Source organism: Chelonia mydas, chromosome 14 (assembly GCF_015237465.2).
Source record: "Chelonia mydas isolate rCheMyd1 chromosome 14, rCheMyd1.pri.v2, whole genome shotgun sequence".
Taxonomy (NCBI): Eukaryota; Metazoa; Chordata; order Testudines; family Cheloniidae; genus Chelonia; species Chelonia mydas.
The window spans coordinates 31,577,569-31,602,657 of NC_051254.2; the positions used below are offsets into that span (position 1 = coordinate 31,577,569).

The 25,089-nt window shown below is 46.0% G+C and overlaps 5 protein-coding genes across 7 annotated transcripts in view; 4 read left to right on the forward strand and 1 right to left on the reverse strand.

Annotated features, from left to right (window-relative positions):
• Positions 1 to 25,089, forward strand: part of LOC102947012 (E3 ubiquitin-protein ligase TRIM58) — a 188,699-nt gene that overhangs the window by 140,267 nt on the left and 23,343 nt on the right. The gene's annotated exons all lie outside the window — the stretch shown is intronic.
• Positions 1 to 25,089, forward strand: part of LOC114020077 (zinc finger protein 239) — a 479,276-nt gene that overhangs the window by 140,263 nt on the left and 313,924 nt on the right. The window lies entirely within an intron of this gene.
• The window catches only part of LOC122462963 (zinc finger protein 501-like), a 293,402-nt gene that overhangs the window by 140,254 nt on the left and 128,059 nt on the right, over positions 1 to 25,089 (forward strand). The window lies entirely within an intron of this gene.
• The window catches only part of LOC114018211 (zinc finger protein 501), a 225,968-nt gene that overhangs the window by 105,367 nt on the left and 95,512 nt on the right, over positions 1 to 25,089 (reverse strand). The gene's annotated exons all lie outside the window — the stretch shown is intronic.
• On the forward strand, positions 9 to 24,664 carry LOC119567491 (zinc finger protein 850-like). 2 transcript variants are annotated; one of them, XM_037913517.2, is made up of 3 exons: positions 9 to 62; positions 18,651 to 18,729; positions 22,234 to 24,552. In XM_037913517.2, exons 2-3 carry the CDS (start codon positions 18,660 to 18,662, stop codon positions 24,414 to 24,416), a joined length of 2,253 nt encoding a protein of 750 aa, XP_037769445.1. In that variant the 5' UTR covers positions 9 to 62; positions 18,651 to 18,659; the 3' UTR covers positions 24,417 to 24,552. The 2 variants fall into 2 exon arrangements, with proteins under 2 accessions (XP_037769445.1, XP_037769446.1); XM_037913518.2 differs by lacking the exon at positions 9 to 62 and adding an exon at positions 5,554 to 5,746 and having other exon boundaries at positions 22,234 to 24,664.

Below are 25,089 nucleotides of genomic sequence, written 5' to 3' on the forward strand. Positions count from 1 at the left end.
ACTGGGCTCGGTGATAAGGAGGAGGAGATAAGGTCCAGACTGCAGGGGAGCCCAGAGCAGAGGTCGGTGACCGGGAAAACAGAGATAAACAACCGGTGACTTGCAGAAAGAGAAGATCTGTGGTAACTGGTGGGCAAGTAGCTCTGAAGTGGGGTATGGCAGCTGGTTAACAGCCACTGCTGCTCAGGGATCCCTAATGCAGCCACCTCTGTGGTGGGGCACAGCAGCTTTTAAAATCCCACAGCAATACAGAGTTGCTATCAGAGGGCTCTGTGTATTGCTAAGGGAGGGGAGGCTGCTTGCTTTCTCTCTCTGCTCAGTGGCTGAGCTTCCTGGGTCCGATGCTGCTCACTCAGTGAATAAGGGGATCATCTAAACACGAAATCTGGGCAAAAACAGCTCAATGCTAGCATTTTAAATTATGGTCCACACATTAGTTGTGTCTTGAGGGTTGGTTCCTTCTCTTTTGCATCAAGCCTTTGGCTGGAATACAAGCTTAGACCTAACTGGCAAAACTCCCTATTGCCTGGGCTGATAGATAAATGAACTGCTGCCTGCCAGATTGGTAGAGTCCACATGGGAATGGTCTGATATATTGATCTGATTCAGCTAATAATTAATGGTTGATTCACGTTATTATGAATCATTCTGTTATTAACTGGACTTCTTTATTAATCTCTTATTAATGTGCTTATTTCCTTTTCAACTTAGCTTTATTTTGTTCACTTAATACATTATATAAAGTTGAAAAACTGTGTTGACAAATGTTACTTCCCCAATGATCTGAAGCACTAAGAGGCCTGGGGTTAGTTCTGTACCACCTTGAAGTGGTCTGTTATATTCTAGTCTATAGTTCTCAGAAGGGAAATACATCTGTGGGAAATTGAGCCGCTTGGAGGGTCTTACAAACCTGCTGGGACTGCTTTAATCCAGGACTGATTGACAAGGGTCCCACTGAGTGTATATCTGTGGAAATTGCCCCATCTCTGTCTCTCTTTTCCAGGGAATAATCAGTGGCTTTATTCCAGGGTGGACTGATTGAAATGGGCCACCTTGTTTACACTGGCCTAATTAAAACAACAGAAGTGATTTCCACTCCTTCTTGTCAACTGTTGAGAATTGCCTACTTCCAACTTAAATTGAATTGGCTCATTAGCACTGACCCCCCCAGTTGGTAAGGCAACTCCCATCTTTTCATATGCTGTGTATTTATACCTCCCTACTGTATGTTCCACTCCATGCATCTGATGAAGTGGGTTTTAGGCCACCAAAGGTGGCCCAAATAAATTTGTTAGTCTCTAAAGTGCCACAAGGATTCCTCATTGTTTTTGCTAATTAAAATAAAAGTAACTGAAATCACTGAAACCTTGATTTTACTGATCAGTTTTAATCTCACTTTGCATTTTAACTTTTTAGTTACTGTCCTAAAGAAAGGTTGATTTTCATTGGTTGGTACCCATTAAAACCTGTTGATACATTATTAAATGTAGCCTTTATATTAAATTTAGTACTTGTTTTTGCTAACTGGCAGGTTACACTATATCTATATACATTTATTTGAGCAATTAGTTAACATACATTTAGATTCTTTGTACTTTTTTCTTGTGTTAGAAAATGGAGAATGAAGCATTTCTTATTTACTAGATGATTAATATTTTACTCGTGATTTGTGTCCAGCTGTATTTGGCTGGAAACTGGAATTCAGTTACAACTGCACAAAACCAGCACTTTTTTATGAGTTAAATAAAACTACCTTCAACGTGATGGGTACATGAGGAGGGGAAAAAAGTTTTAATGCAAGAACTGCTTTGTTTAATAAGTCAGTTGTTTATCAAAAGAAGTGTGACCTGTAGGTAGTGAACTGAACTGATTGTTTCTGGTCACTCTGCCCTTCAAGATTTCAGAACTAGTAGATCTCACCCTGTGACACCTCATTTGTATTCATAGATTGGAAGAGGGGACAAAAAGTTTTCTTGCTTTTTCAACTCCTAATCATTTTCTTAACATTGAATGAACTAATGTCCCTAGCCTCTGTTTGCCAGAAGCTGGGAATGGGCAACAGGAGATCATAGAATCATAGAATATCAGGGTTGGAAGGGACCTCAGGAGGTCATCTAGTCCAACCCCCTGCTCAAAGCAGGACCAATCCCCAATTAAATCATCCCAGCCAGGGCTTTGTCAAGCCTGACCTTAAAAACTTCTAAGGAAGGAGATTCTACCACCTCCCTAGGTAACACATTCCAGTGTTTCACCACCCTCTTGGTGAAAAAGTTTTTCCTAATATCCAACCTAAACCTCCCCCACTGCAACTTGAGACCATTACTCCTTGTCCTGTCCTCTTCTACCACTGAGAACAGTCTAGAACCATCCTCTCTGGAACCACCTCTCAGGTAGTTGAAAGCAGCTATCAAATCCCCCCTCATTCTTCTCTTCTGCAGACTAAACAATCCCAGTTCCCTCAGCCTCTCCTCATAAGTCATGTGTTCCAGACCCCTAATCATGGATCACGTGATGATTACCTGTTGTGTTCATTCTCTGTGGGGCACCTGTCAGAAGACAGGATACTGGGCTAGATGGCCACTGTCAGAAGACAGGATACTGGGCTAGTCGGACCTTTGGTCTGACCCAGTATGGCCACTCTTATGTTCTTAATCGCTGAACTGAACTAGTTGAATAAACTAAAAGGAAGAAAATGTTCTCTCTGCACCTGCCAAAGAAGTGTCAAAATCTGGTTTAGCACTTCAACAAATGCTGGTTAAGGTGCATAATCAATTATGGAGTGGGGCCGGGGGCAGAGGCGGGTCGAGCACGCACTGGTGCCAGCAGAAGTCGGCGCCTATGTGGGGAGCAACAGCTGGGACAGGGCAAACCAAGAGCTTGGCAGTTGTCATGTGGGGATATTCCCCTCTTGTTAGCATAGGGTAGCCACCATATTCACACCACTAATGACCCCCCCTAGAGTCCATCTGTCAGGAGCTTTAGGGATTCTTTGGGGGTGAAAGTGGTGATGGGAATGGAAGGGGTTAATACAGCAGGATTGCTATAAAGGACAACAATATTTAGACACCCTGGACACTGATTAAGGGGATCAGGAATGCAGTCACGCACACAGCAGCCCCCTGGAGGGATGACTCTCCCATCCTGCCTCCATCTGGGGCAAAATACAGCCAGTCAGGCTCTGGCCAACTGCCCCATTAGTAGCTGGGATACACCATGCCCCCAAATTGGGGGGAGGCTCCTGGCTTTGATGTTTGTTACATGCAGAACAACTCACTTTAAGCAGCAATCATGCCATGTTAATTAAAACTAGTGGAGAAATCATTTAATTTTCAGATGTGAGGGGGAAACTTGATCATTAAAGAGCTTCATTCCCCATTAATGGGAAAATTTCTCAAGGCAGTGATTTCCCTCCAATGATTAAGGCAGTGGTCCCCAAAGATTGCACCCCTCTTACCTCTATCCAGAGCTGGGGCTGGGATCAATGATGTGGCTGGGGAAGGGGGGTAACAGGGGTAAGGGGGGCCAAGGCTGGGGCCGCAGTTGGGGGTGGATCTGGGGCTGGGAACAAGGCCGGGACTGGAGCCACAGCCAGGGCCCAAGGCTGGAGACAGGGATGGGAACAAAGCTCCTCCAAGGCTGGGGACGGGGTCAGGCACCGTGACAAGAGCTGGGGACAAGGCTGGGGGTGGGGAGGAGCTGGGTGGTGCTCCCTCCCTGCCCCCCACATGGGGGCTGGCCCAGGTCCTGCCGCACCCCCTGAAGGTTCCTTCACGCACCCTTGGGGAGTGCTCCCCACAGTTTGGGGACCTCTGGATTAGGGGGTTTATATTGTTCAATAATTAGAGAAAAAAATTGATGAATGTTGGGGGCGTATATCTATTTTATATCAATAAGGAAAAATCCTAGATTTCAATAACCATGTTTGATTATAGATAAAAATCAAAACTGGTGAGATTTATCAGAATATTCAATAACTAAAGGGAATAGCTGCAAAATCTAAGATTTAATATTTTATTAATGTGTATGGAAAGGACCAAAACCTGCGGGGATTTTATATCAACATAATATACATGATAACAGTTTTCAAGTACATAAAAGGATGTTACTAGGATGAGGGAGAAGACCCCTGCCTGGGATGATTTAGTTGGGGGTAAATCCTGCTTTGAGCAGGGGGTTGGACTAGATGACCTCCTGAGGTCTCTTCCAACCCTAATCTTCTGATTCTATGAATTGTTCGCCTTAACCTCTGCGGATAGGACAAGAAGCAATGGGTTAAATTGCAGCAAGGGAGGTTTAGGTTGGACATTAGGAAAAACTTCCTAACTGTCAGGGTGGTGAAGCACTGGAATAAATTGCTAGGGAGGTTGTGGAATCTCCATCACTGGAGATTTTTAAGAGCAGGTTAGACAAACACCTGTGAGGGATGGGCTAGATCAGGAGTCAGCAACCTTTCAGAAGTGGTGTGCCAAGTCTTCAGTTATTCACTCTAATTTAGGTTTCAGAGTAACAGCCGTGTTAGTCTGTATTCGCAAAAAGAAAAGGAGTACTTGTGGCACCTTAGAGACTAACCAATTTATTTGAGCATAAGCTTTCGTGAGCTACAGCTCACTTCATCCGATGAAGTGAGCTGTAGCTCATGAAAGTTTATGCTCAAATAAATTGGTTAGTCTCTAAGGTGCCACAAGTACTCCTTTTCTTTTCACTCTAATTTAAGGTTTCGAGTGCCAGTAATACATTTTAACATTTTTAGAAGGTCTCTTTCTATAAGTTTGTGATATATAACTAAACTATTGTTGTATGTAAAGTAAATAAGGTTTTTAAAATGTTTAAGAAGCTTCATTTAATATTAAATTAAAATGCAGAGCCCCCCCCCCCCCCCAGATGACCTCTGGAGGTCCCTTCCAGTCCTATGATTCTATTATTAGATATTTAGAGAGATAAATAAGTAATTTTGCCAATATATTAATAATCGATAAGTAGAAAGAGACCAGCATCTAAGGGGATTTTGTGTAAAATTCCAGTAAGTGAGAAAAGGGAAAAATCTGACTGGTATTACAGCAGTGCTTGATTACTGGTGAGAAAAAGGCTAAGACTGGAGAGAGTCAGACCTCCATGTTAAGTAATTCTACAGAAGAGCAGCACTTTGGGGAGGATTTACAGCGATATTCCCTACAGGAACTAGAACAAAAAATGAACATGATTAAGGTTGCTCAAACATTCATAGCTGGGCTAGAATCAAGAGGGTGGGGACAGTGTGAATTCTGCCCCTTTGTGTATGTGCGTTAGGATGTGGTACGCCCTGATATAGCCCTGGGGTGGCAGGATATTAGAGAGACAACTGGGGGAGGTAATAGATTTTCCTGGACCAGCTTGTGGTGGTGAGGGAGACAAGCTTTCCAGCTATGCAGAGCTCTTCCGGTCCTTTCCCGCTCCCTCTCCATCCTGTTTTTCAGCCCTTCCCACCGAGGGCGAAGGGGGGAGGCTGTTTTTGCTCTCTGTCTTTCTTCAGGATATCAGGGGTTGAGCTTCCTGGGTCAGTAGCATCTTCTGCTGCTTCCACTGTGAGCCGAGAGCCCGGGCTGAGCCGCTGCTGCTCCCCAGCGGGGTCTGTGCGGGGCAGACCTGCATTAACACCCCCCCCCCCCCGCCGTGTGCCCAGCCGGGGGGACTTTCTCCGGTGGCTGGAACCAGCCCCTGGGGCAGCCCCGGGCTCTGCCGACACCAGCCCCTGAGCCGGAGCCTGCAGGTGAGGGGAGAGACCCGGGGGAAGGGCTGGGGCCGGGCAGGAAAGTGACTCCGCACCAGCTCTGCTGCTGGGCGGGGGCTGCGAGCCTCAGAGCTGCTGCCCTCCCTGACACCCCCCCGCCCCCCAGTGTCGTGTGTGTCAGAAACTGCCTCCCACCAGAATCTGCGACTTCAGGCGGGAGCGGTTCCCACACGTGCTCTGCGGCCCTGCCCTGCCCTCGGAATCAGCTCCCTGCAATGAAGGGGGCAAAGGGCGGCCCGTGGAAGGGGTGGGTGTGCGAAGGAGAGGGGCAGAGTGCAGGAGCTGTGCTGCTAGATAGGTTGGGGCCAGGGGAATGGTCCTTAGAGTGACCATACCTCCCGTTTTGGCCGGGACAGTCCCTCTTTTAAGCCGTGTCCCCCCTGCCCCAACCTTTTTTGGCAAAAGTGGGCTTTGATCCCATGTGTCTTGGCGACTTGATGAGTTGGAAAGAGCAAACAGGACAAATGGCCACTGTAGTCAAAAAAGGGGGGTGCAGAGGAACATGGGGGGGGAGTGGCTGTGCCAGCCCCATGCAGGGGGAGGTGGGGGGGGGGGCAGACAGGACTTGCATGAGCAGTGCTACCAGCATCCGCCTTGGGTAGGGGATCAGGCAGGGCTTGGGCAAGCAGCACGGGGGGGGGGGGTGGGGGGGGGGCTCAGGGGAGCAGCTCGGGCCAGCCCCATGTGGGGGGAGGGGCTCAGGCATGCAGCTTGGGCCAGTCCCGCAGTGGGGAGCCGCGGGGGTTAGGCCAGCCCCACGCATTGTCCCATTTTCCCTTTGGGAAGTATGGTCACCCTAATTGTGTAGTTGGATGTCCTTGTGCAACTTAAAATCATTCATTAATCCCAGAAAATCACAATTGATGCAAGTAGCGAAGCAGCCATATCTCAGTCTGTTGTAAAACCTATTTCCTGAGATATTCTGAATGTTTATTTTACACGTGTTATTTCAAATATTTGTTCTTCTTAATTTTCCTCTAGCACAAGTTTCTTCTTTGCTATTGTGTGATTTTCAGGCTGTCAGATTTTCAAGGTTGCTATAAAACACCTTCCTTTTCCTTTGATCCACCAAGGAGGATGGCCTTTCTCAAATGTTATTTTTGCTTCTCTCTCGAGCACCTTAGGGACTGTCTACACTGGAAAGTTTGACCAATTATACTGGTGTAGTAATTCTGATTTAACCCCACCCACCCCCATGTGGACATTATTCTACCAAAATCAGAGTGCCTTTTTCCCGTTTAGATTCAGCCCCTTCCGAAATGATATAAACTAAACCAAGGGCACTCCTTTATACTGGAATAAGTGTCCACATGAGGAGTTATATTAGTGTAACTATGGGTATGGCTACACTTGCAGATGTAGAGCGCTTTGAGTTAAACCAGCCTTCGGAGAGCGCAGTAGGGAAAGCGCTGCAGTCTGTCCACACTGACCACTTCAAGCGCGGTGGCATGGCCACATTTGCGGCACTTGCAGCGGCATTGGGAGCGGTGCATTATGGGCAGCTATCCCAGCATGCAAGTGACTGCAACGTGCTTTTCAAATGAGCGGCGGTGGGGTGGAGTGTGACAGGGAGTGTGTTGTGTGTATGTGGGGGGAGAGAGAGTGGGTTTTTGGGTGGCTGAGAGCATGTCAGCATGCTGTCTTGTAAGTTCAGACAGCAGGAGACCCCCCCCACCCCCAGCCTCTCTCTCTCATGCACACCATTCCACACTAATGGTTGCTTTGTCTCGGAGCAGATAAGCAGCTGGCTGCCAGAAACGGAGCTTTCAAAGGGCATTTCTGCATTCCTGCAGCGATTCAAAAACAATGACAAGAGTGGCCACTTGACTTAAGGGGATTATGGGATGTTTCTGGAGGCTGATCAGAGCGCAGTAACGCAACACTCGTTCACACTGACGCCCGGGCTTTGTAGCCAAGGCGCAGCAAATGTTATTCCACTCGCCGAGGTGGAGCACCAGGAGCGCTCTAGCTGCGGAGTCAGAGCGCTCTACGTGCCTTGCCAGTGTGGACGGGGAGTGAGCTAGGGCACCCAGGGCTGCTTTAATGCGCACTAACTCGCAAGTGTAGCCAAGCCCTGAAGGTTTAAACGCACACATGAGTTTATACTGGTCTATCTTTCCTGTATAGACAAGCCCATATAACTTTTAGTCTAGTGTCTTTTGTAATAAATATATCCATAATGAAATCAAAGACTTACTTTTCATATGTCTGGAAAATTCTAGCTAAGGTGTTTATAGCACCAAAGTATCTGAGCACCTCTCATTAAGTATATATCCTCACATCATCTGGCAGAGAAAAGCTATTATCCCCATTGTACAGAGGGAAAACAGAGACACACAGAGATCATAGAATCATAGAATATCAGGGTTGGAAGGGACCCCAGAAGGTCATCTAGTCCAACCCCCTGCTCGAAGCAGGACCAATTCCCAGTTAAATCATCCCAGCCAGGGCTTTGTCAAGCCTGACCTTAAAAACCTCTAAGGAAGGAGATTCTACCACCTCCCTAGGTAACGCATTCCAGTGTTTCACCACCCTCTTAGTGAAAAAGTTTTTCCTAATATCCAATCTAAACCTCCCCCATTGCAACTTGAGACCATTACTCCTCGTTCTGTCATCTGCTACCATTGAGAACAGTCTAGAGCCATCCTCTTTGGAACCCCCTTTCAGGTAGTTGAAAGCAGCTATCAAATCCCCCCTCATTCTTCTCTTCTGCAGACTAAACAATCCCAGCTCCCTCAGCCTCTCCTCATAAGTCATGTGCTCTAGACCCCTAATCATTTTTGTTGCCCTTCGCTGGACTCTCTCCAATTTATCCACATCCTTCTTGTAGTGTGGGGCCCAAAACTGGACACAGTACTCCAGATGAGGCCTCACCAGTGTTGAATAGAGGGGAACGATCACGTCCCTCGATCTGCTCGCTATGCCCCTACTTATACATCCCAAAATGCCATTGGCCTTCTTGGCAACAAGGGCACACTGCTGACTCATATCCAGCTTCTCGTCCACTGTCACCCCTAGGTCCTTTTCCGCAGAACTGCTACCTAGTCATTCGGTCCCTAGTCTGTAGCGGTGCATTGGATTCTTCCATCCTAAGTGTAGGACCCTGCACTTATCCTTATTGAACCTCATCAGATTTCTTTTGGCCCAAACCTCCAATTTGTCTAGGTCCTTCTGTATCCTATCCCTCCCCTCCAGCGTATCTACCACTCCTCCCAGTTTAGTATCATCCGCAAATTTGCTGAGAGTGCAATCCACACCATCCTCCAGATCATTTATGAAGATATTGAACAAAACCGGCCCCAGGACCGACCCCTGGGGCACTCCACTTGACACCGGCTGCCAACTAGACATGGAGCCATTGATCACTACCCGTTGAGCCCGACAATCTAGCCAGCTTTCTACCCACCTTATAGTGCATTCATCCAGCCCATACTTCCTTAACTTGCTGACAAGAATACTGTGGGAGACCGTGTCAAAAGCTTTGCTAAAGTCAAGAAACAATACATCCACTGCTTTCCCTTCATCCACAGAACCAGTAATCTCATCATAAAAGGCGATTAGATTAGTCAGGCATGACCTTCCCTTGGTGAATCCATGCTGACTGTTCCTGATCACTTTCCTCTCATGTAAGTGCTTCAGGATTGATTCTTTGAGGACCTGCTCCATGATTTTTCCAGGGACTGAGGTGAGGCTGACTGGCCTGTAGTTCCCAGGATCCTCCTTCTTCCCTTTTTTAAAGATTGGCACTACATTAGCCTTTTTCCAGTCATCCGGGACTTCCCCCGTTCGCCACGAGTTTTCAAAGATAATGGCCAAGGGCTCTGCAATCACAGCCGCCAATTCCTTCAGCACTCTCGGATGCAACTCGTCCGGCCCCATGGACTTGTGCACGTCCAGCTTTTCTAAATAGTCCCTAACCACCTCTATCTCCACAGAGGGCTGGCCATCTCTTCCCCATGTTGTGATGCCCAGCGCAGCAGTCTGGGAGCTGACCTTGTTAGTGAAAACAGAGGCAAAAAAAGCATTGAGTACATTAGCTTTTTCCACATCCTCTGTCACTAGGTTGCCTCCCTCATTCAGTAAGGGGCCCACAGTTTCCTTGGCTTTCTTCTTGTTGCCAACATACCTGAAGAAACCCTTCTTTTTACTCTTGACATCTCTTGCTAGCTGCAACTCCAGGTGCGATTTGGCCCTCCTGATATCTTTCCTACATGCCCGAGCAATATTTTTATACTCTTCCCTGGTCATATGTCCAACCTTCCACTTCTTGTAAGCTTCTTTTTTATGTTTAAGATCCGCTAGGATTTCACCATTAAGCCAAGCTGGTCGCCTGCCATATTTACTATTCTTTCGACTCATCGGGATGGTTTGTCCCTGTAACCTCAACAGGGATTCCTTGAAATACAGCCAGCTCTCCTGGACTCCCTTCCCCTTCATGTTAGTCCCCCAGGGGATCCTGGCCATCTGTTCCCTGAGGGAGTCAAAGTCTGCTTTCCTGAAGTCCAGGGTCCGTATCCTGCTGCTTACCTTTCTTCCCTGCGTCAGGATCCTGAACTCAACCAACTCATGGTCACTGCCTCCCAGATTCCCATCCACTTTTGCTTCCCCCACTAATTCTACCCGGTTTGTGAGCAGCAGGTCAAGAAAAGCGCCCCCCCTAGTTGGCTCCCCTAGCACTTGCGCCAGGAAATTGTCCCCTACGCTTTCCAAAAACTTCCTGGATTGTCTATGCACCGCTGTATTGCTCTCCCAGCAGATATCAGGAAAATTAAAGTCACCCATGAGAATCAGGGCATGCGATCTAGTAGCTTCCATGAGTTGCCGGAAGAAAGCCTCATCCACCTCATCCCCCTGGTCCGGTGGTCTATAGCAGACTCCCACCACTACATCACTCTTGTTGCACACACTTCTAAACTTAATCCAGAGACACTCAGGTTTTTCCACAGTTTCATACCGGAGCTCTGAGCAGTCATACTGCTCCCTTACATACAGTGCTACTCCCCCACCTTTTCTGCCCTGCCTGTCCTTCCTGAACAGTTTATAACCATCCATGACTATACTCCAGTCATGTGAGTTATCCCACCAAGTCTCTGTTATTCCAATCACGTCATAGTTCCTTGACATCACCAGGACCTCCAGTTCTCCCTGCTTGTTTCCAAGGCTTTGTGCATTTGTATACAAGCACTTGAGATAACCTGCTGATCGCCCCTCCTTCTCAGTATGAGGCAGGAGCCCTCCCCTCACAGACATTCCTGCCTGTGCTTCCTCCCGGTATCCCGCTTTCCCACTTACCTCAGGGCTTTAGTCTCCTTCCCCCGGTGAACCTAGTTTAAAGCCCTCCTCACTAGGTTAGCCAGCCTGCTGGCAAAGATGCTCTTCCCTCTCTTCGTAAGATGGAGCCCGTCTCTGCCCAGCACTCCTCCTTCATGGAACACCATCCCATGGTCAAAGAATCCAAAGCCTTCTCTCCGACACCACCTGCGTAGCCATTCGTTGACTTCCACGATTCGACGGTCCCTACCCAGGCCTTTTCCTTCCACGGGGAGGATGGACGAGAACACCACTTGCGCCTCCAACTCCTTTATCCTTCTTCCCAGAGCCACGTAGTCCGCAGTGATCCGCTCAAGGTCATTCTTGGCAGTATCATTGGTGCCCACGTGGAGAAGCAGGAAGGGGTAGCGATCCGAGGGCTTGATGAGTCTCGGCAGTCTCTCCGTCACATCGCGAATCTTAGCCCCTGGCAAGCAGCAGACTTCTCGGTTTTCCCTGTCAGGGCGGCAGATAGATGACTCAGTCCCCCGGAGGAGAGAGTCCCCGACCACCACCACCCGCCTCCTCCTCTTGGGAGTGGTGGTCGTGGAACCCCCAACCTCAGGACATCGCATCTCATGCCTTCGAACCAGCGGAGTCTCCTTCTGCTTTCTCCCCCCAGACATATCATCTGGTCCACTCTCCGCAATGGTACCTGTGGAGAGAACATGAAAGCGGTTAGTTACCTGTGTCTGTGTTACTGGAACCCGGACATTCCGCTTACCTCTTCTGGAGGTCACATGTTGCCAAGCTTCTTCACTGGCCTCTTGGCTCCTCTGTGCAACCTGCTCTATATCTTTAGAGCTTTGTGCCCCTAGAAGCCTATCCTGAGTTTTGTCCAGAAAATCCTCAGTTTCTCGTATACAACGCAGGGTCGTTATCTGTTGCTCTAGACCTTCAATCTTCTCTTCCAATATGGAGACCAGCTTGCACTTTGTGCAGACAAAGTCGCTTCTGTCCTGTGGAAGAAAGACAAACATGGCACATCCAGTGCAGGTCACAACAGCTGAACCCCCCCCTTCCATATCACCTACCTACTATGAGCTTCCTCAGAGACGTTTGCAAGATGTAAGCCTCACTGGGCTCACTGCAGGCGAACTCCCAGGCAAACTCCTGCTGTGAGCTGCTCTGCTGTCCCCGCTGCTCAGCTGGTTCGCTGCCGCTCAGCTGGTTCGCGAGGCTCTGGCTATTTTTAAACAGCCAGGCTTCCCTGACGCAAACACACAGACACCCTAATGCCCGCCCCCTGCAGGCTAGCAGCCAATCAGACACTCACTCAGGCTCTCTCACTGCCCTCCCAGCAAACACACGCTCGATGAAGGGTATAAGAACATAAGAATGGTCCTACTGGGTCAGATCAAGGGTCCATCTAGCCTGATATCCTGTCTTCCGACAGTGGTCAGTGCCAGTGCCCTAGAGGGAATAAACAGAACAGGTAATCGTCAAGTGATCCATCCCCTGTCGCCCGTTCCCAGCTTCTGGCAAACAGAGGCTAGGGACACCATTCCTGCCCATCCTGGCTAATAGCCATTGATGGACCTATCCTCCATGAATGTATCTAGTTCTTTTTTGAACCCTGTTATAGTCTTGGCCTTCACAACATCCCCTAGCAAAGAGTTCCACAGGTTGACTGTGCGTTGTGTGAAGAAATTCTTCCTTTTGTTTGTTTTAAACCTGCTGCCTAGTAATTTCATTTGGTGACCTCTAGTTCTTGCGTTATGAGAAACAGTAAATAACACTTCCTTATTTACTTTCTCCACACCAGTCATGATTTTATAGACCTCAATCATATCCCCCCTTAGCCGTCTCTTTTCCAAGCTGAAAAGTCACAGTCTTATTAATCTCTCCTCATACGGAAGCCGTTCCATACCCCTAATCATTTTTGTTGCCCTTTTCTGAACCTTTTCCAATTCCGATATATCTTTTTTGAGATGGGGGCGACCACATCTGCATGCAGTATTCAAGATGTGGGCGTAGCATGGATTTATATAGAGGCAACATGATATTTTCTGTCCTATTATCTATCCCTTTCTTAATTACTCCCAACATTCTGTTTGCTTTTTTGACTGCCGCTGCACATTGAGTGGATGTTTTCAGAGAACTATTCACAATGACTCCAAAATCTCTTTCTTGGTGGTAATTTAGCTAATTTATACAACATCATTTTATATGATGGGATTATTTATATGCAGTTGGGATTATGTCTACACTGGGGATAAAAGACCCGCTAGACCCTCCCTTAGCTAATATTACATAGCATTACAGATTAACATTTTACCTTCTTTGTACATATCTGACTGTATACATACCAAAGTGTGGGTGTCTCCAATGAATAATTGTTTTACTCACAGCGGCTTCATATCACACAGTTTAAAATGTGTAATGATTCTGGGTTAAATCGCATGGCTTCCAGCAATGGGAAAGGTTCTCCAGGCTCACCCGTCCCCACATGCTGCTGCTCCTAGAGGAAAAGGGAGGTCAAAACAGTGCAGGGGGGCAGGGGAGAAGGAGGGGTATCAGAGTTATGTAGTGAGAGATGGAGGGGGTCTTCAGCTGAGCTACCCATAATGCCCCCCCACTCCTCTATCCATGCTCCCCAAGTCTGTCCTCCTTCCAAAAAAACACCTTAGCCCCAGTGACTCCATGCCAGTCCCTGCACTGTTCACACATCCTCTGCCCAGCTCCTCAACCTACAGGGCCCCTGCCAAAGTCTGCCCTGTATGGGGTGGGGGAGGATTGGGCTGGATCATAAGAGAGACAGGAAGACTCTGAGCTGGGGAGACGATGCAGGGACTAACCATACAGACAGGGTTAAGGATTGCCCAGGAATCAGAGGGGAGAGCTGGGCTGTAGAACATAGAATATCAGGATTGGAAGGGACCTCAGGAGGTCATCTAGTCCAACCCCCTGCTCAAAGCAGGAACAATCCCCAATTTTTGGCCCAGATCCCTAAATGGCCCCCTCAAGGACTGAACTCACAACCCTGGGTTTAGCAGGTCAATGCTCAAACTACTGAGCTATCCCTCCTTCCCCCCATGGGGTTGCTGAAATTATTTTTAAAAAGCCAAGTGAAAGAACTGCTCAAAAGTTTTGTTAACGCAGAGTTAAGGTTGCCCAGCGCTGCCTCCTGCCCTTCCAGAATGGGGAGAGTGGCTAATACGGTTGCCACCTTTCTAAGGATCCCAGAGGCCATGCCCCGTGCTCCACCTCTTCCTGAGGCCAGGCCCCTGATCTGCCTCCCACAAGGCCCCACCCCCTTTTCCCCTTTTCCTCCCAAGGCCCTGCCCCTTCTCTGCCTCTTCCCCACCACCCCATCAAAAAAACCCGGACATCAGGGCTTGTCAAACGGCACTCGGACTGGGTGAAAAACTGGATGGGTGGCAACCATAGTGGCTAAACTTAAACCTCTGAAAACCAAGAAGTACAGAGTCGAGGAACACATCACCCACACAACCCAACCTTATCTCTATCTTCGAGCAATACCCATCACACAGTAACAAACATGCTCTCACAGATACGACAGAACGCTTTGAGAACATAGCACATCAACACTGTAGAACAAACTTTAACATGTTCTTTATAGTAAAGCAAAACTTAGGTTTGGATCAGGTGTAGCAAGCAGAAACTACCTCCACCTGGCCTTCACTCAAACACTGAGTGTGCTCCATGCAAACTCCCCCAGGTTTGCAAAATGTTGCTGTCACCATTCAGGGCAACTGTTTCTGGGTCTCCCCTCAGTGGTCCAGCAACAGCATCCATTCTCAGCCTTCTGGCTCCCCGGGTGTTGCCTCTCTTGGGTGGAGACCCACATCCCTCTCCCTTCTGGCTGGGGTATTTCCAGGCTGCACAGTTCCCCGCCTTCCCTGTATTATTCTCAGCACAGACAGGTTGCCTAAAGACACCTGCTTGTTTTCTCTTCCGAGATGGTTAGCAGCTGTGATTGCTACAGTTATAAGGTACCACACACCACTTCCTAAGCAAGTCTGCTTTATTCATAAGGCAAAAAACATTACAGAGAAAACAGATTAAAAACAATTAAAAAAACCCAACCCTACAGTCCACCAGAGTTAACCCCAACCCTAAAAGGGTTCTGGTTGGGGCAGTTCTTCAACCCTGAACCCAAGGGGGATTTCCTTATTACAGGTTCGTCACAGCTTCATCTCAGAACAAGCATGCACTCTTATGGGACCTCAGAAGGCCACATCCTTCCAATGCTCCTCTAAGCATTGGCATGCTCCGTGGACCAGGAGCCTGTCCATTTGCTGGATCAGGAAGAAGACCATGAGCCAGTTTAAAACCAGGCTATTTATCCAAAAATCCTTCCTTTGTCTGTTGGTCCCTGGAGAGAATCCAGTTTGAAGTAGTATATGTGCATGTCTCCGGGGGCGGCTTGAAAAGGTTGATAATGGAGGAAGTTAATTGGCTTTCCCTCCCACTAGAGAAGATACAATGCTATAATAACGCATACACAATTGCATGTTTAATACAATGGACCCCACTGGTCTTAACCCTCATTCAATGTTTTAACTTAGTTCAATAAAGTTCATTCAGGATATTGTAGGGTATTATCAGTCTCTTGCAGTTCCTACCCCTTCACCCTTGCTCTAAAGATTCTTTCTGAGATGTTGCCTTTGCTCACCCCTCACTTACTACCTATCATGTACTCCCCCATCTGTCTGCATTTGATGTCTGTTGTATTATTGTTGGAATGTAAGTTGCTTGGGGCAGGGAAAATCTTTTTGTGCTGTGTTTGTACAATGCGTAGAGCCATGGGATCCTGGTCCATGTGTAGAGTTCCTAGGTGCTATGGTCAATAATAATAATAATAACAAATTAGGGCTGTCAATTAATTGCTGTTAACTCACACGATTAACTCAAAAAAATTAATCGTGATTAAAAAAATTAATCATAATTTGTCATAAATATAAAGGGAAGGGTAAACACCTTTAAAATACCTCCTGGCCAGAGGAAAAACCCTTTCACCTGTAAAGGGTGAAGAAGCTAGGATAATCTCGCTGGCACCTGACCAAAATGACCAATGAGGAGACAAGATACTTTCAAAAGCTGGAGGGAGGGAGAAACTAAGTCTCTCTCTGTCTGTGTGTGTGATGCATTTGCCAGGGACAGAACAGGAATGGAGTCTTAGAACTTAGTAAGTAATCTAGCTAGATATGCGTTAGATTCTGTTTGTTTAAATGGCTGAGAAAATAAGCTGTGCTGAATGGAATGGATATTCCTGTTTTTGTGTCTTTTTGTAACTTAAGGTTTTGCCTAGAGGGATTCTCTATGTTTTGAACCTGATTACCCTGTAAGGTATTTACCATCCTGATTTTACAGAGGTGATTCTTTTCCTTTTTCTTCTATTAAAATTCTTCTTTTAAGAACCTGATTGTTTTTTTCATTGTTCTTGAGATCCAGGGGTTTGGGTCTGTGTTCACCTATGTAAATTGGTGAGGATTTTTATCAAGCCTTCCCCAGGAAAGGGGGTGTAGGGTTTGAGGAGGATTTTGGGGGGAAAGATGTTTCCAAGCGGGCTCTTTCCCGGTTATATATCTGTTAGACGCTTGGTGGTGGCGGCAATAAAGTCCAAGGGAAAAAGGAAAATAGTTTGTATCTTGGGGAAGTTTTAACCTAAGCTGGTAAAAATAAGCTTAGGAGGTTTTCATGCAGGTCCCCACATCTGTACCCTAGAGTTCAGAGTGGGGAAGGAACCTTGACATAATTAATCACAGTTTTAATCACACTGTTAAACAATAATAGAATACCAAATTGAAATTTATTAAATATTTTTGGATGTTTTTCTACATTTTCAAATATATTGATTTCAATTACAACTGTACACTTTGTATTACCAAATACAAAGTGTACAGTGCTCCCTTTATATTCTTATTTTTTATTACAAATATTTGCACTGTAAAAATGATAAACAAAAGAAATCGTATTTTTCAATTCACCTAATACAAGTACTGCAGTGCAATTTCTTTATCATTAAAGTGTAATTTACAAATGTAGATTTTTTTGTTTGTTACAGAACTGTACTCAAAACAAAACAATGTAAAACGTTAGCGCCTACAAGTGCACTCAGTCCTACTTCTTGTTCGGCCAATTTTTATTTTTGACAAACAAGTTTTATTTTTGAGTGCAATTATTTATTTGTACATAATTCTACATTTGTAAGTTCAACTTTCATGATAAAGAGATTGCACTACAATACTTGTATTAGGTGAATTGAAAAATACTATTTATTTTCTTTTTTACAGTGCAAATATTTGTAATAAAATAATAATATAAAGTGAGCACTGTACACTTTGTATTCTGTGTTGTAATTGAAATAAATATATTTGAAAATGTAGACAAAAATCCACAAATATTTAAATAAACGGTATTTTATTAACAGTGCGATTAATCATGTGATTAATCATGATTAATTTTTTAATTGCTTGACAGCCTTAATAATAATAAATTTAATAAAAAACTGCCATCACAAGGACTACAAGATGGGGAAAGGTGAGGAATTCTGAGAGGGAGACCCCTCTCTTCCAGAATTCACTACCCCTGTACTTGCAAAGAAGAGAAATGTGGTGATGGTGGTTTTTTTTTAAACAGGAAATGGGGAAGAAAAATATGATTCGCCCTCAGCAGTTTCTGACACCACACCTGCTCTACGCTGTAATAAACTTGCCAAGTCTTTTCTTAATATGATAGAGTCTAGAAGTGTTTGAAGGAAGCTTTGCTAAGAGCTCTCCCCAGACAGAAGGGTGCTGTGATCCTGAGATAATTGTAGCTGGATAAAGCTCAGACTGTTAGAAACAAATGTACAGGGTCTTTCTCCCAGTAGGAAATAGGTAGGGGGTGCCAGCGGGCTGCCACCATTATAGGAACAGACTCTAGGGATAGATAAAGGGCTCAGGGAGGGACAGACATATGAAATATGGTTCCTATCCTGTTCCCCATCTCCCAGTGCGTACTCTGTTTATACGGCATATCATCCAACACGGCCCTAGAATCTTGGGGTTCTAGGTTCCTCTTTAATGTGACTTGTAGCTCTGGTTGCATTTTTCTTTTCCTTCACGACATGGGCTGCTAACATGGTCTGGAACCATTCTGGGAACACTGTGGGCTAAGAACTCATCTGGGGTGAGTTCAGAGGGGGGCTATGTGAAGAACTGATTCACTGTATCTGAACACTTGAAGATGGCCATGTTAGCCTCTTATCCTAGAAGAAAAGAATGAGGAAGACATCATAGCTGTTCAGGACCAGGACAGAGCTAGGAACAGAATCAAGGTCTCCTTAGTGCCTGTCTAGTTCCCATCCACTAGGCCCCACTGTCTCTCAGCTGGCTGCATGCAGGGAGCCCTGCTATAGCAATAACCGAAGGTGGCATCGGTCGGTGACTGGAGAGAGAATTAAAGCTTCCTTCCCCTAATTTTAACTCTTCACTTTTAAACACCACTTTCCTCTTTCACAATAAAAGATCAGTAAAAATTGCACCGGGCTGCAAGTGAGTGAATAAACTCACCCAGCCTGCAAGGAGTCCATGCTCCATCTAACCCGGGACTATTTCTACTCCAGATCTCTCCGATGGAGCCAGCGGAGGAGCCGGGCCCCTTGGATGCAGAGGAAGGGGAGATCGTGAGAGGCACCTGCACAGGTGAGGAGTTTGTTAAGCCAACTCAGAAACTACGGGCGAGTGAATGAAACAGCTGGCTTTTTCACCAAGGCCCCGTGAGGCTCCCAGTTCTGCCCCTCTTCACCCATGTTAGGGTTGTCCCAGCAGGGGTCACATCCTCCTGGCAGGTGTGTCAGTCATGACTTCCTTCCCATACTCACTGACTGACAAATACACCTCTCTCCCCCTCATCCTCTGTCCTTTCCTGGTGGTTGAGGTGTTATGTGGGAGCAGAACTGGTCCCTCTGCTTTGTGGGATTTGGCCCCTAATTTCAGACCATATCATTATAACCTCCACAAAACTGAGGAGGTTAGTTAAACAGAAATTAAAAGGTACAGCGCCAAAAGTGAAATCTCTGCAAGCTGCGTGGAAACTTTTTAAAGACACCATAACAGAGGCTCAACTTAAATGTATACCCCAAATTAAAAAACATAGTAAGAGAAGTAAAAAAGAGCCACCGTGGCTAGTAAAATAAGCAGTGAGAGGCAAAAAGGCATCCTTTAAAAAGTGGAAGTTAAATCCTAATGAGGAAAATAGAAAGGAGCATAAACTCTGGCAAATGAAGTGTAAAAATACAATGAGGGAGGCCAAAGAAGAATTTGAAGAACCGCCAGCCAAAGACTCCAAAAGTAATAGCAACATTTTTTAAAAATATATCAGAAGCAGGAAGCCTGCGAAACAACGAGTGGGGCCACTGGCCGATCGAGGTGCCAAAGGAGCACTAAAAGACGATAAGGCCATTGCGGAGAAACTAAATGAATTCTTTGCATCGGTCTTCACGGCTGAGGATGTGAGGGAGATTCCCAAACCTGAGCCATTCTTTTTAGGTGACAGATCTGAGGCACTGTCCCAGACTGAGGTATCATTAGAGGAGGTTTTGGAACAAATTGATAAATTAAATAGCAGTAAGTCATCAGGACCAGATGGCATTCACCCAAGAGTTGTGAAGGAACTCAAATGTGAAATTGCAGAACTACTAACTGTAGTCTGTAACCTATCATTTAAATCAGCTTCTGTACCCGATAACTGGAGGATAGCTAATGTGACACCAGTTTTTAAAAAGGGCTCCAGCGGTGATCCTGGCAATTAAATATCTGTAAGCCTGACTTCAGTACCAGGCAAACTGGTTGAAACTATAATAAAGAACAATATTGTCAGATGTATAAATGAACATAATTTGTTGAGGAAGAGTCAACATGGTTTTAATAAAGGGAAATCATGCCTCACCAATCTATTAGAATTCTTTGAGGAGGTCAACAAGCATGTGGACCAAGGGGATCCAGTGGATATAGTGTATTTAGATTTTCAGAAAGTCTTTGACAAGATCCAAAAGAAATCTGATGATGGGCCAAAAGAAATCTGATGAGGTTCAACAAGGATAAGTGCAGGGTCCTGCACTGAGGACGGAAGAACCCAATGCACCGCTACAGACTAGGGACCGAATGGCTAGGCAGCAGTTCTGCGGAAAAGGACCTAGGGGTGAAAGTGGATGAGAAGCTGGATATGAGTCAACAGTGTGCCCTTGTTGTCAAGAAGGCTAACAGCATTTTGGGATGTATAAGTAGGGGCATAGCCGGCAGATCGAGGGACGTGATCGTTCCCCTCTATTCGACATTGGTGAGGCCTCATCTGGAATACTGTGTCCAGTTTTGGGCCCCGCACTACAAGAAGGATGTGGATAAATTGGAGAGAGTCCAGCGAAGGGCAACAAAAATGATTAGGGGTCTGGAACACATGACTTATGAGGAGAGGCTGAGGGAATTGGGATTGTTTAGTCTGCAGAAGAGAAGAATGAGGGGGGATTTGATAGCTGCTTTCAACTACCTGAGAGGTGGTTCCAAAGAGGATGGTTCTAGACTATTCTCAGTGGTAGAAGAGGACAGGACAAGGAGTAATGGTCTCAAGTTGCAGTGGGGGAGGTTTAGGTTGGATATTAGGAAAAACTTTTTCACTAGGAGGGTGGTGAAACACTGGAATGCATTACCTAGGGAGTTGGTAGAATCTCCTTCCTTAGAAGTTTTTAAGGTCAGGCTTGACAAAGCCCTGGCTGGGATGATTTAATTGGGGATCGGTCCTGCTTTGATCAGGGGGTTGGACTAGATGACCTCCTGAGGTCCCTTCCAACCCTGATATTCTATGATTCTATGATCCCTCACCAAAGGCTCTTACACAAAGTAAGCTGCCACAGGATAAGAGGGAAGGTGCTCTCATAGATTGGTAACTGGTTAAAAGATAGGAAACAAAGGGTAGGTATAAATGGTCAGTTTTCAGAATGGACAGAGGTAAATAGTGGTGTCCCCCAGGAGTCTGTTCTGGGACCAGTCCTATTCAATATATTCATAAATGATCTGGGAAAAGGGGTAAACAGTGACGCGGCAAAATTTGCAGATGATACAAAATTACTAAAGGTAGTTAAGACCCAGGCAGACTGCAAAGAGCTATAAAAGGATGTCTCAAAACTGGGTTACTGGGTATCAAAATGGCAGATGAAATTTAATGTTGATAAATGCAAAGTAATGCACATTGGAAAGCATAATCCCAACTATACATATAAAATGATGGGGTCTAAATTAGCTGTTACCACTCAAGAAAGAGATCTTGGAGTCATTGTGAATAGTTCTCTGAAAACATCCACTCAATGTGCAGCGGCAGTCAAAAAAGCAAACAGAATGCTGGGAATAATTAAGAAAGGGATAGATAATAGGACAGAAAATATCATGTTGCCTCTATATAAATCCATGCTACGCCCACATCTTGAATATTGCTTGCAGATGTGGTCGCCCCCATCTCAAAAAAGATATATTGGAATTGGAAAAGGTTCAGAAAAGGGCAACAAAAATGATTAGCGGTATGGAACGGCTTCCGTATGAGGAGAGATTAATAAGACTGTGACTTTTCAGCTTGGAAAAGAGACGGCTAAGGGGAGATATGATTGAGGTCTATAAAATCATGACTGGTGTAGAGAAAGCAGATAAGGAAGTGTTGTTTACTACTTCTCATAACACAAGAACTAGGGGTCACCAAATGAAATTAATAGGCAGTGGGTTTAAAACAAATAAAAGGAAGTATTTCTTCACATAATGCACAGTCAACCTGTGGAACTCCTTGCCAGAGGATGTTGTGAAGGCCAAGACTATAACAGGGTTCAAAAAAGAACTAGATAAATTCATGGAGGATTGGTCCATTAATGGCTATTAGCCAGGATGGACAGGAATGGTGTCCCTAGCCTCTGTTTGCCAGAAGCTGGGAATGAGCAACAGGGGATGGATCACTTGATGATTACCTGTTCTGTTCCTTCCCTCTGGGACACCTAGCACTGGCAACTGTCGGAAGACAGGATACTGGGCTAGATGGACCCTTGGTCTGACCCAGTACGGCCGTTCTTATGTTCTTATTTATTTCTGCTGTTTCCCCTTTCCGAGAATTCTTTACTTCCTAGCACAAGGAATGAATCAGGTCTCAGTTCTCCCTCTTTATTCCAACAGAGGATGGGATGGTGAAGATAAAGGAGGAGAATTGTCTGGAGGAAGCAAAATCACATTTGAGTTTATTGGGAATGTTGGCAGGGAAAGTTTCCTCGAGTCCTGAGCAGGTGGCGGCATGTGACTCTCAACACATATCAGACAGTCAGGAAAAAATTCCTGGAGAGACATCACAGGGTAAAGCCACTTCCACTGGCAGAGCTCTCAGGAAAACTAAAAATAACAAAGCCCATCAGAGAATTAACACTGCAGAGAAACCTTATAACTGCCCTGAGTGTGGCCAAAGCTTCAATGTGAGCTCAGACCTTGCTGTGCATCAGACAATCCACACTGACGAGAGACCCAATAAATGCATGGAGTGCGGGGAAATCTTCAATCGGAAATCAATCCTTGTTACTCACCAGAGAATCCACACTGGAGAGAAGCCTTATAAGTGCCATGACTGTGGGAAAAGCTTCCGTCAGAACTCAACACTTAGGACACATGAGAAAATCCACAGGGCAGAGAAACCCTATGAGTGCCTACAATGTGGGAAAAGCTTCCAAGTGCGCTCCTACCTTCTTATGCACGAGAGGACCCACACTATAGATAAACCCTTTAAATGCTCCGACTGTGGGAAAAGCTTCTGTGCAAGCTCTGACCTTACGAAACATCAGAGAACCCACACAGGAGAGAGACCCTATAAATGCCCCGACTGTGGGAAAAGCTTCAGTGACTGCTCAGCCTTTATAAAACACAAGAAAATCCATGTGGCAGAGAAGCCCTATAACTGTATTGACTGTGGGAAAAGCTTCCGTGTGATTTCAGCCCTTACTGTACATCAGGCAATCCACTCGGGAGAGAGACCCTACAAGTGCCCTGACTGTGGGAAAAGCTTCATCCTGCGCTCATGCCTTATTAGACATCAGAGAATCCACAGTGGTGCTAAACCTTATACATGCCCCGACTGTGGGAAAAGCTTTCGTCTGAGCTCAACCCTTTGTACTCATCGGAAAATCCATACATCAGAGAAACCCTATGAGTGCCTCAAATGTGGGAAAAGATTCCGAGTGAGCTCCTACCTTCTTACGCATGAGAGGATTCATACTGTAGATAAACCTTATAAATGCCCCGACTGTGGGAAAAGCTTCAATGTGAGGTCCTACCTTATCAAACATCAAAGAATCCACATGGGAGAGAGACCCTTTAAATGCCTTGAGTGCGGGAAAAGCTTCAATCGCAGATCAACTCTTATCACCCATCAGAGAATCCACACTGGAGAGAAGCCCTATAAATGTCCTGATTGTGGGAAAAGCTTCAGTGTGAACTCAGACCTCATTGTACATCAGAGACTCCACACGGGAGAAAGACCCTATAAATGCCTTGACTGTGGGAAAACTTTCCGTCTGAGCTCACACCTTACTAGACATCGGAGAAGCCACACTGGTGAGAGACCCTATAAATGCCTGGTCTGTGGGGAAAACTTCAGTGACTGCTCAGGACTCATTAAACACAGGAGAAACCACACAGGAGAAGAACCTTATAAATGCCCTGAGTGTGGGAAAAACTTTAGTGTGAATTCAGCCCTTATTGTACATCAAAGAACCCACACAGGAGAGAGACCCTATAAATGCCTTGTCTGTGGGAAAAGCTTCAGTGACTGCTCAGGACTCATTAAACACAGGAGAATCCACACAGAAGAGAAACCTTATAAATGCCCCGAATGTGGGAAAAGCTTCAGTGACAGTTCAAGCCTTATTAAACATAAGACAATCCACACAGGAGAGAGAATCTATAAATGCCCTGAATGTGGGAAAAGCTTTAGTCACAGCTCAGCCCTTTTGAAACACCAAAGAATCCACACAGGAGAGAGACCCTTTAAATGCCTGGACTGTGGGAAAAGGTTCACGGACAGCTCAGCCCTCCGGAGACACCGGCGAATCCACTCAGAAGACAGGCCCTATAAATGCCCCGACTGTGGGGAACGATTCAGTGTGACCTCAGGCCTTATTAGACACCAGAAAATCCACACTGAGGAGAGACCTTTTAAATGTAGTGAGTGTGGGAAAAGCTTCCAGTCAAACTCACTTCTTAAAACACATCAGAGGATCCATACGGGAGAAAAACCATATAAATGCCCCAAGTGTGGGAAAAGCTTCCGTCAGAGCTCCCACCTTATAAGGCATCAGAATATACACATGGAATAGGTGTTCACAATGTTTTTCGTTGTTGCTTTTGTTATGGTGTTTCTCACAGTTCTGCTACACTCCGTCAAATGGGGATGATGGGATCTATGCTTGACTGGATGTTACAGGGTACGGATGGATTTAAAGGGTCTGTGCCATGCCCTGGACACAAAGGCAGGCCCCCTGGCCTCAACACCTCCAAGACTGAGCCTTTGGACTCCAGCACTCCTGTTCCTCACTCTGAGCTCTGCCCAGTGAATCCATCTAAGGTAGACTCCTGGTCTGAGACCTCCACCCCTCCTCCACCCCCAGGGATCAATGCACTTCAGGTGGTGTTGGTAGCAACACCAGGCAGGTGTTTTCCAAACAGGATAGGTTTAAATAATCAACTGGGATATAGTATCAGGAAGTCCTTAGGTTAACTTAGGCCATACCTACACTACCACATATGTTGGCAAAACTTACATCGCTCAGGGGTGTGAAAAAAACACAGCCCTGAGCAACAGAAATTTCACCGGCATAAGTGCTAGTGTGCACAGTGCTATGTCAGTGGGAGAAGTTGTCGCTGGGGGTGGTTTTAATTATGTTGATGGGTGAGAGCTCTCCCGTTGGCATAGGGCGGTTACTTGAGAGATTTTACAATGGTGCTGCTGCATCGGTACAGATGTGCCGCTGTAAGCTCTCTAGTGTAGAC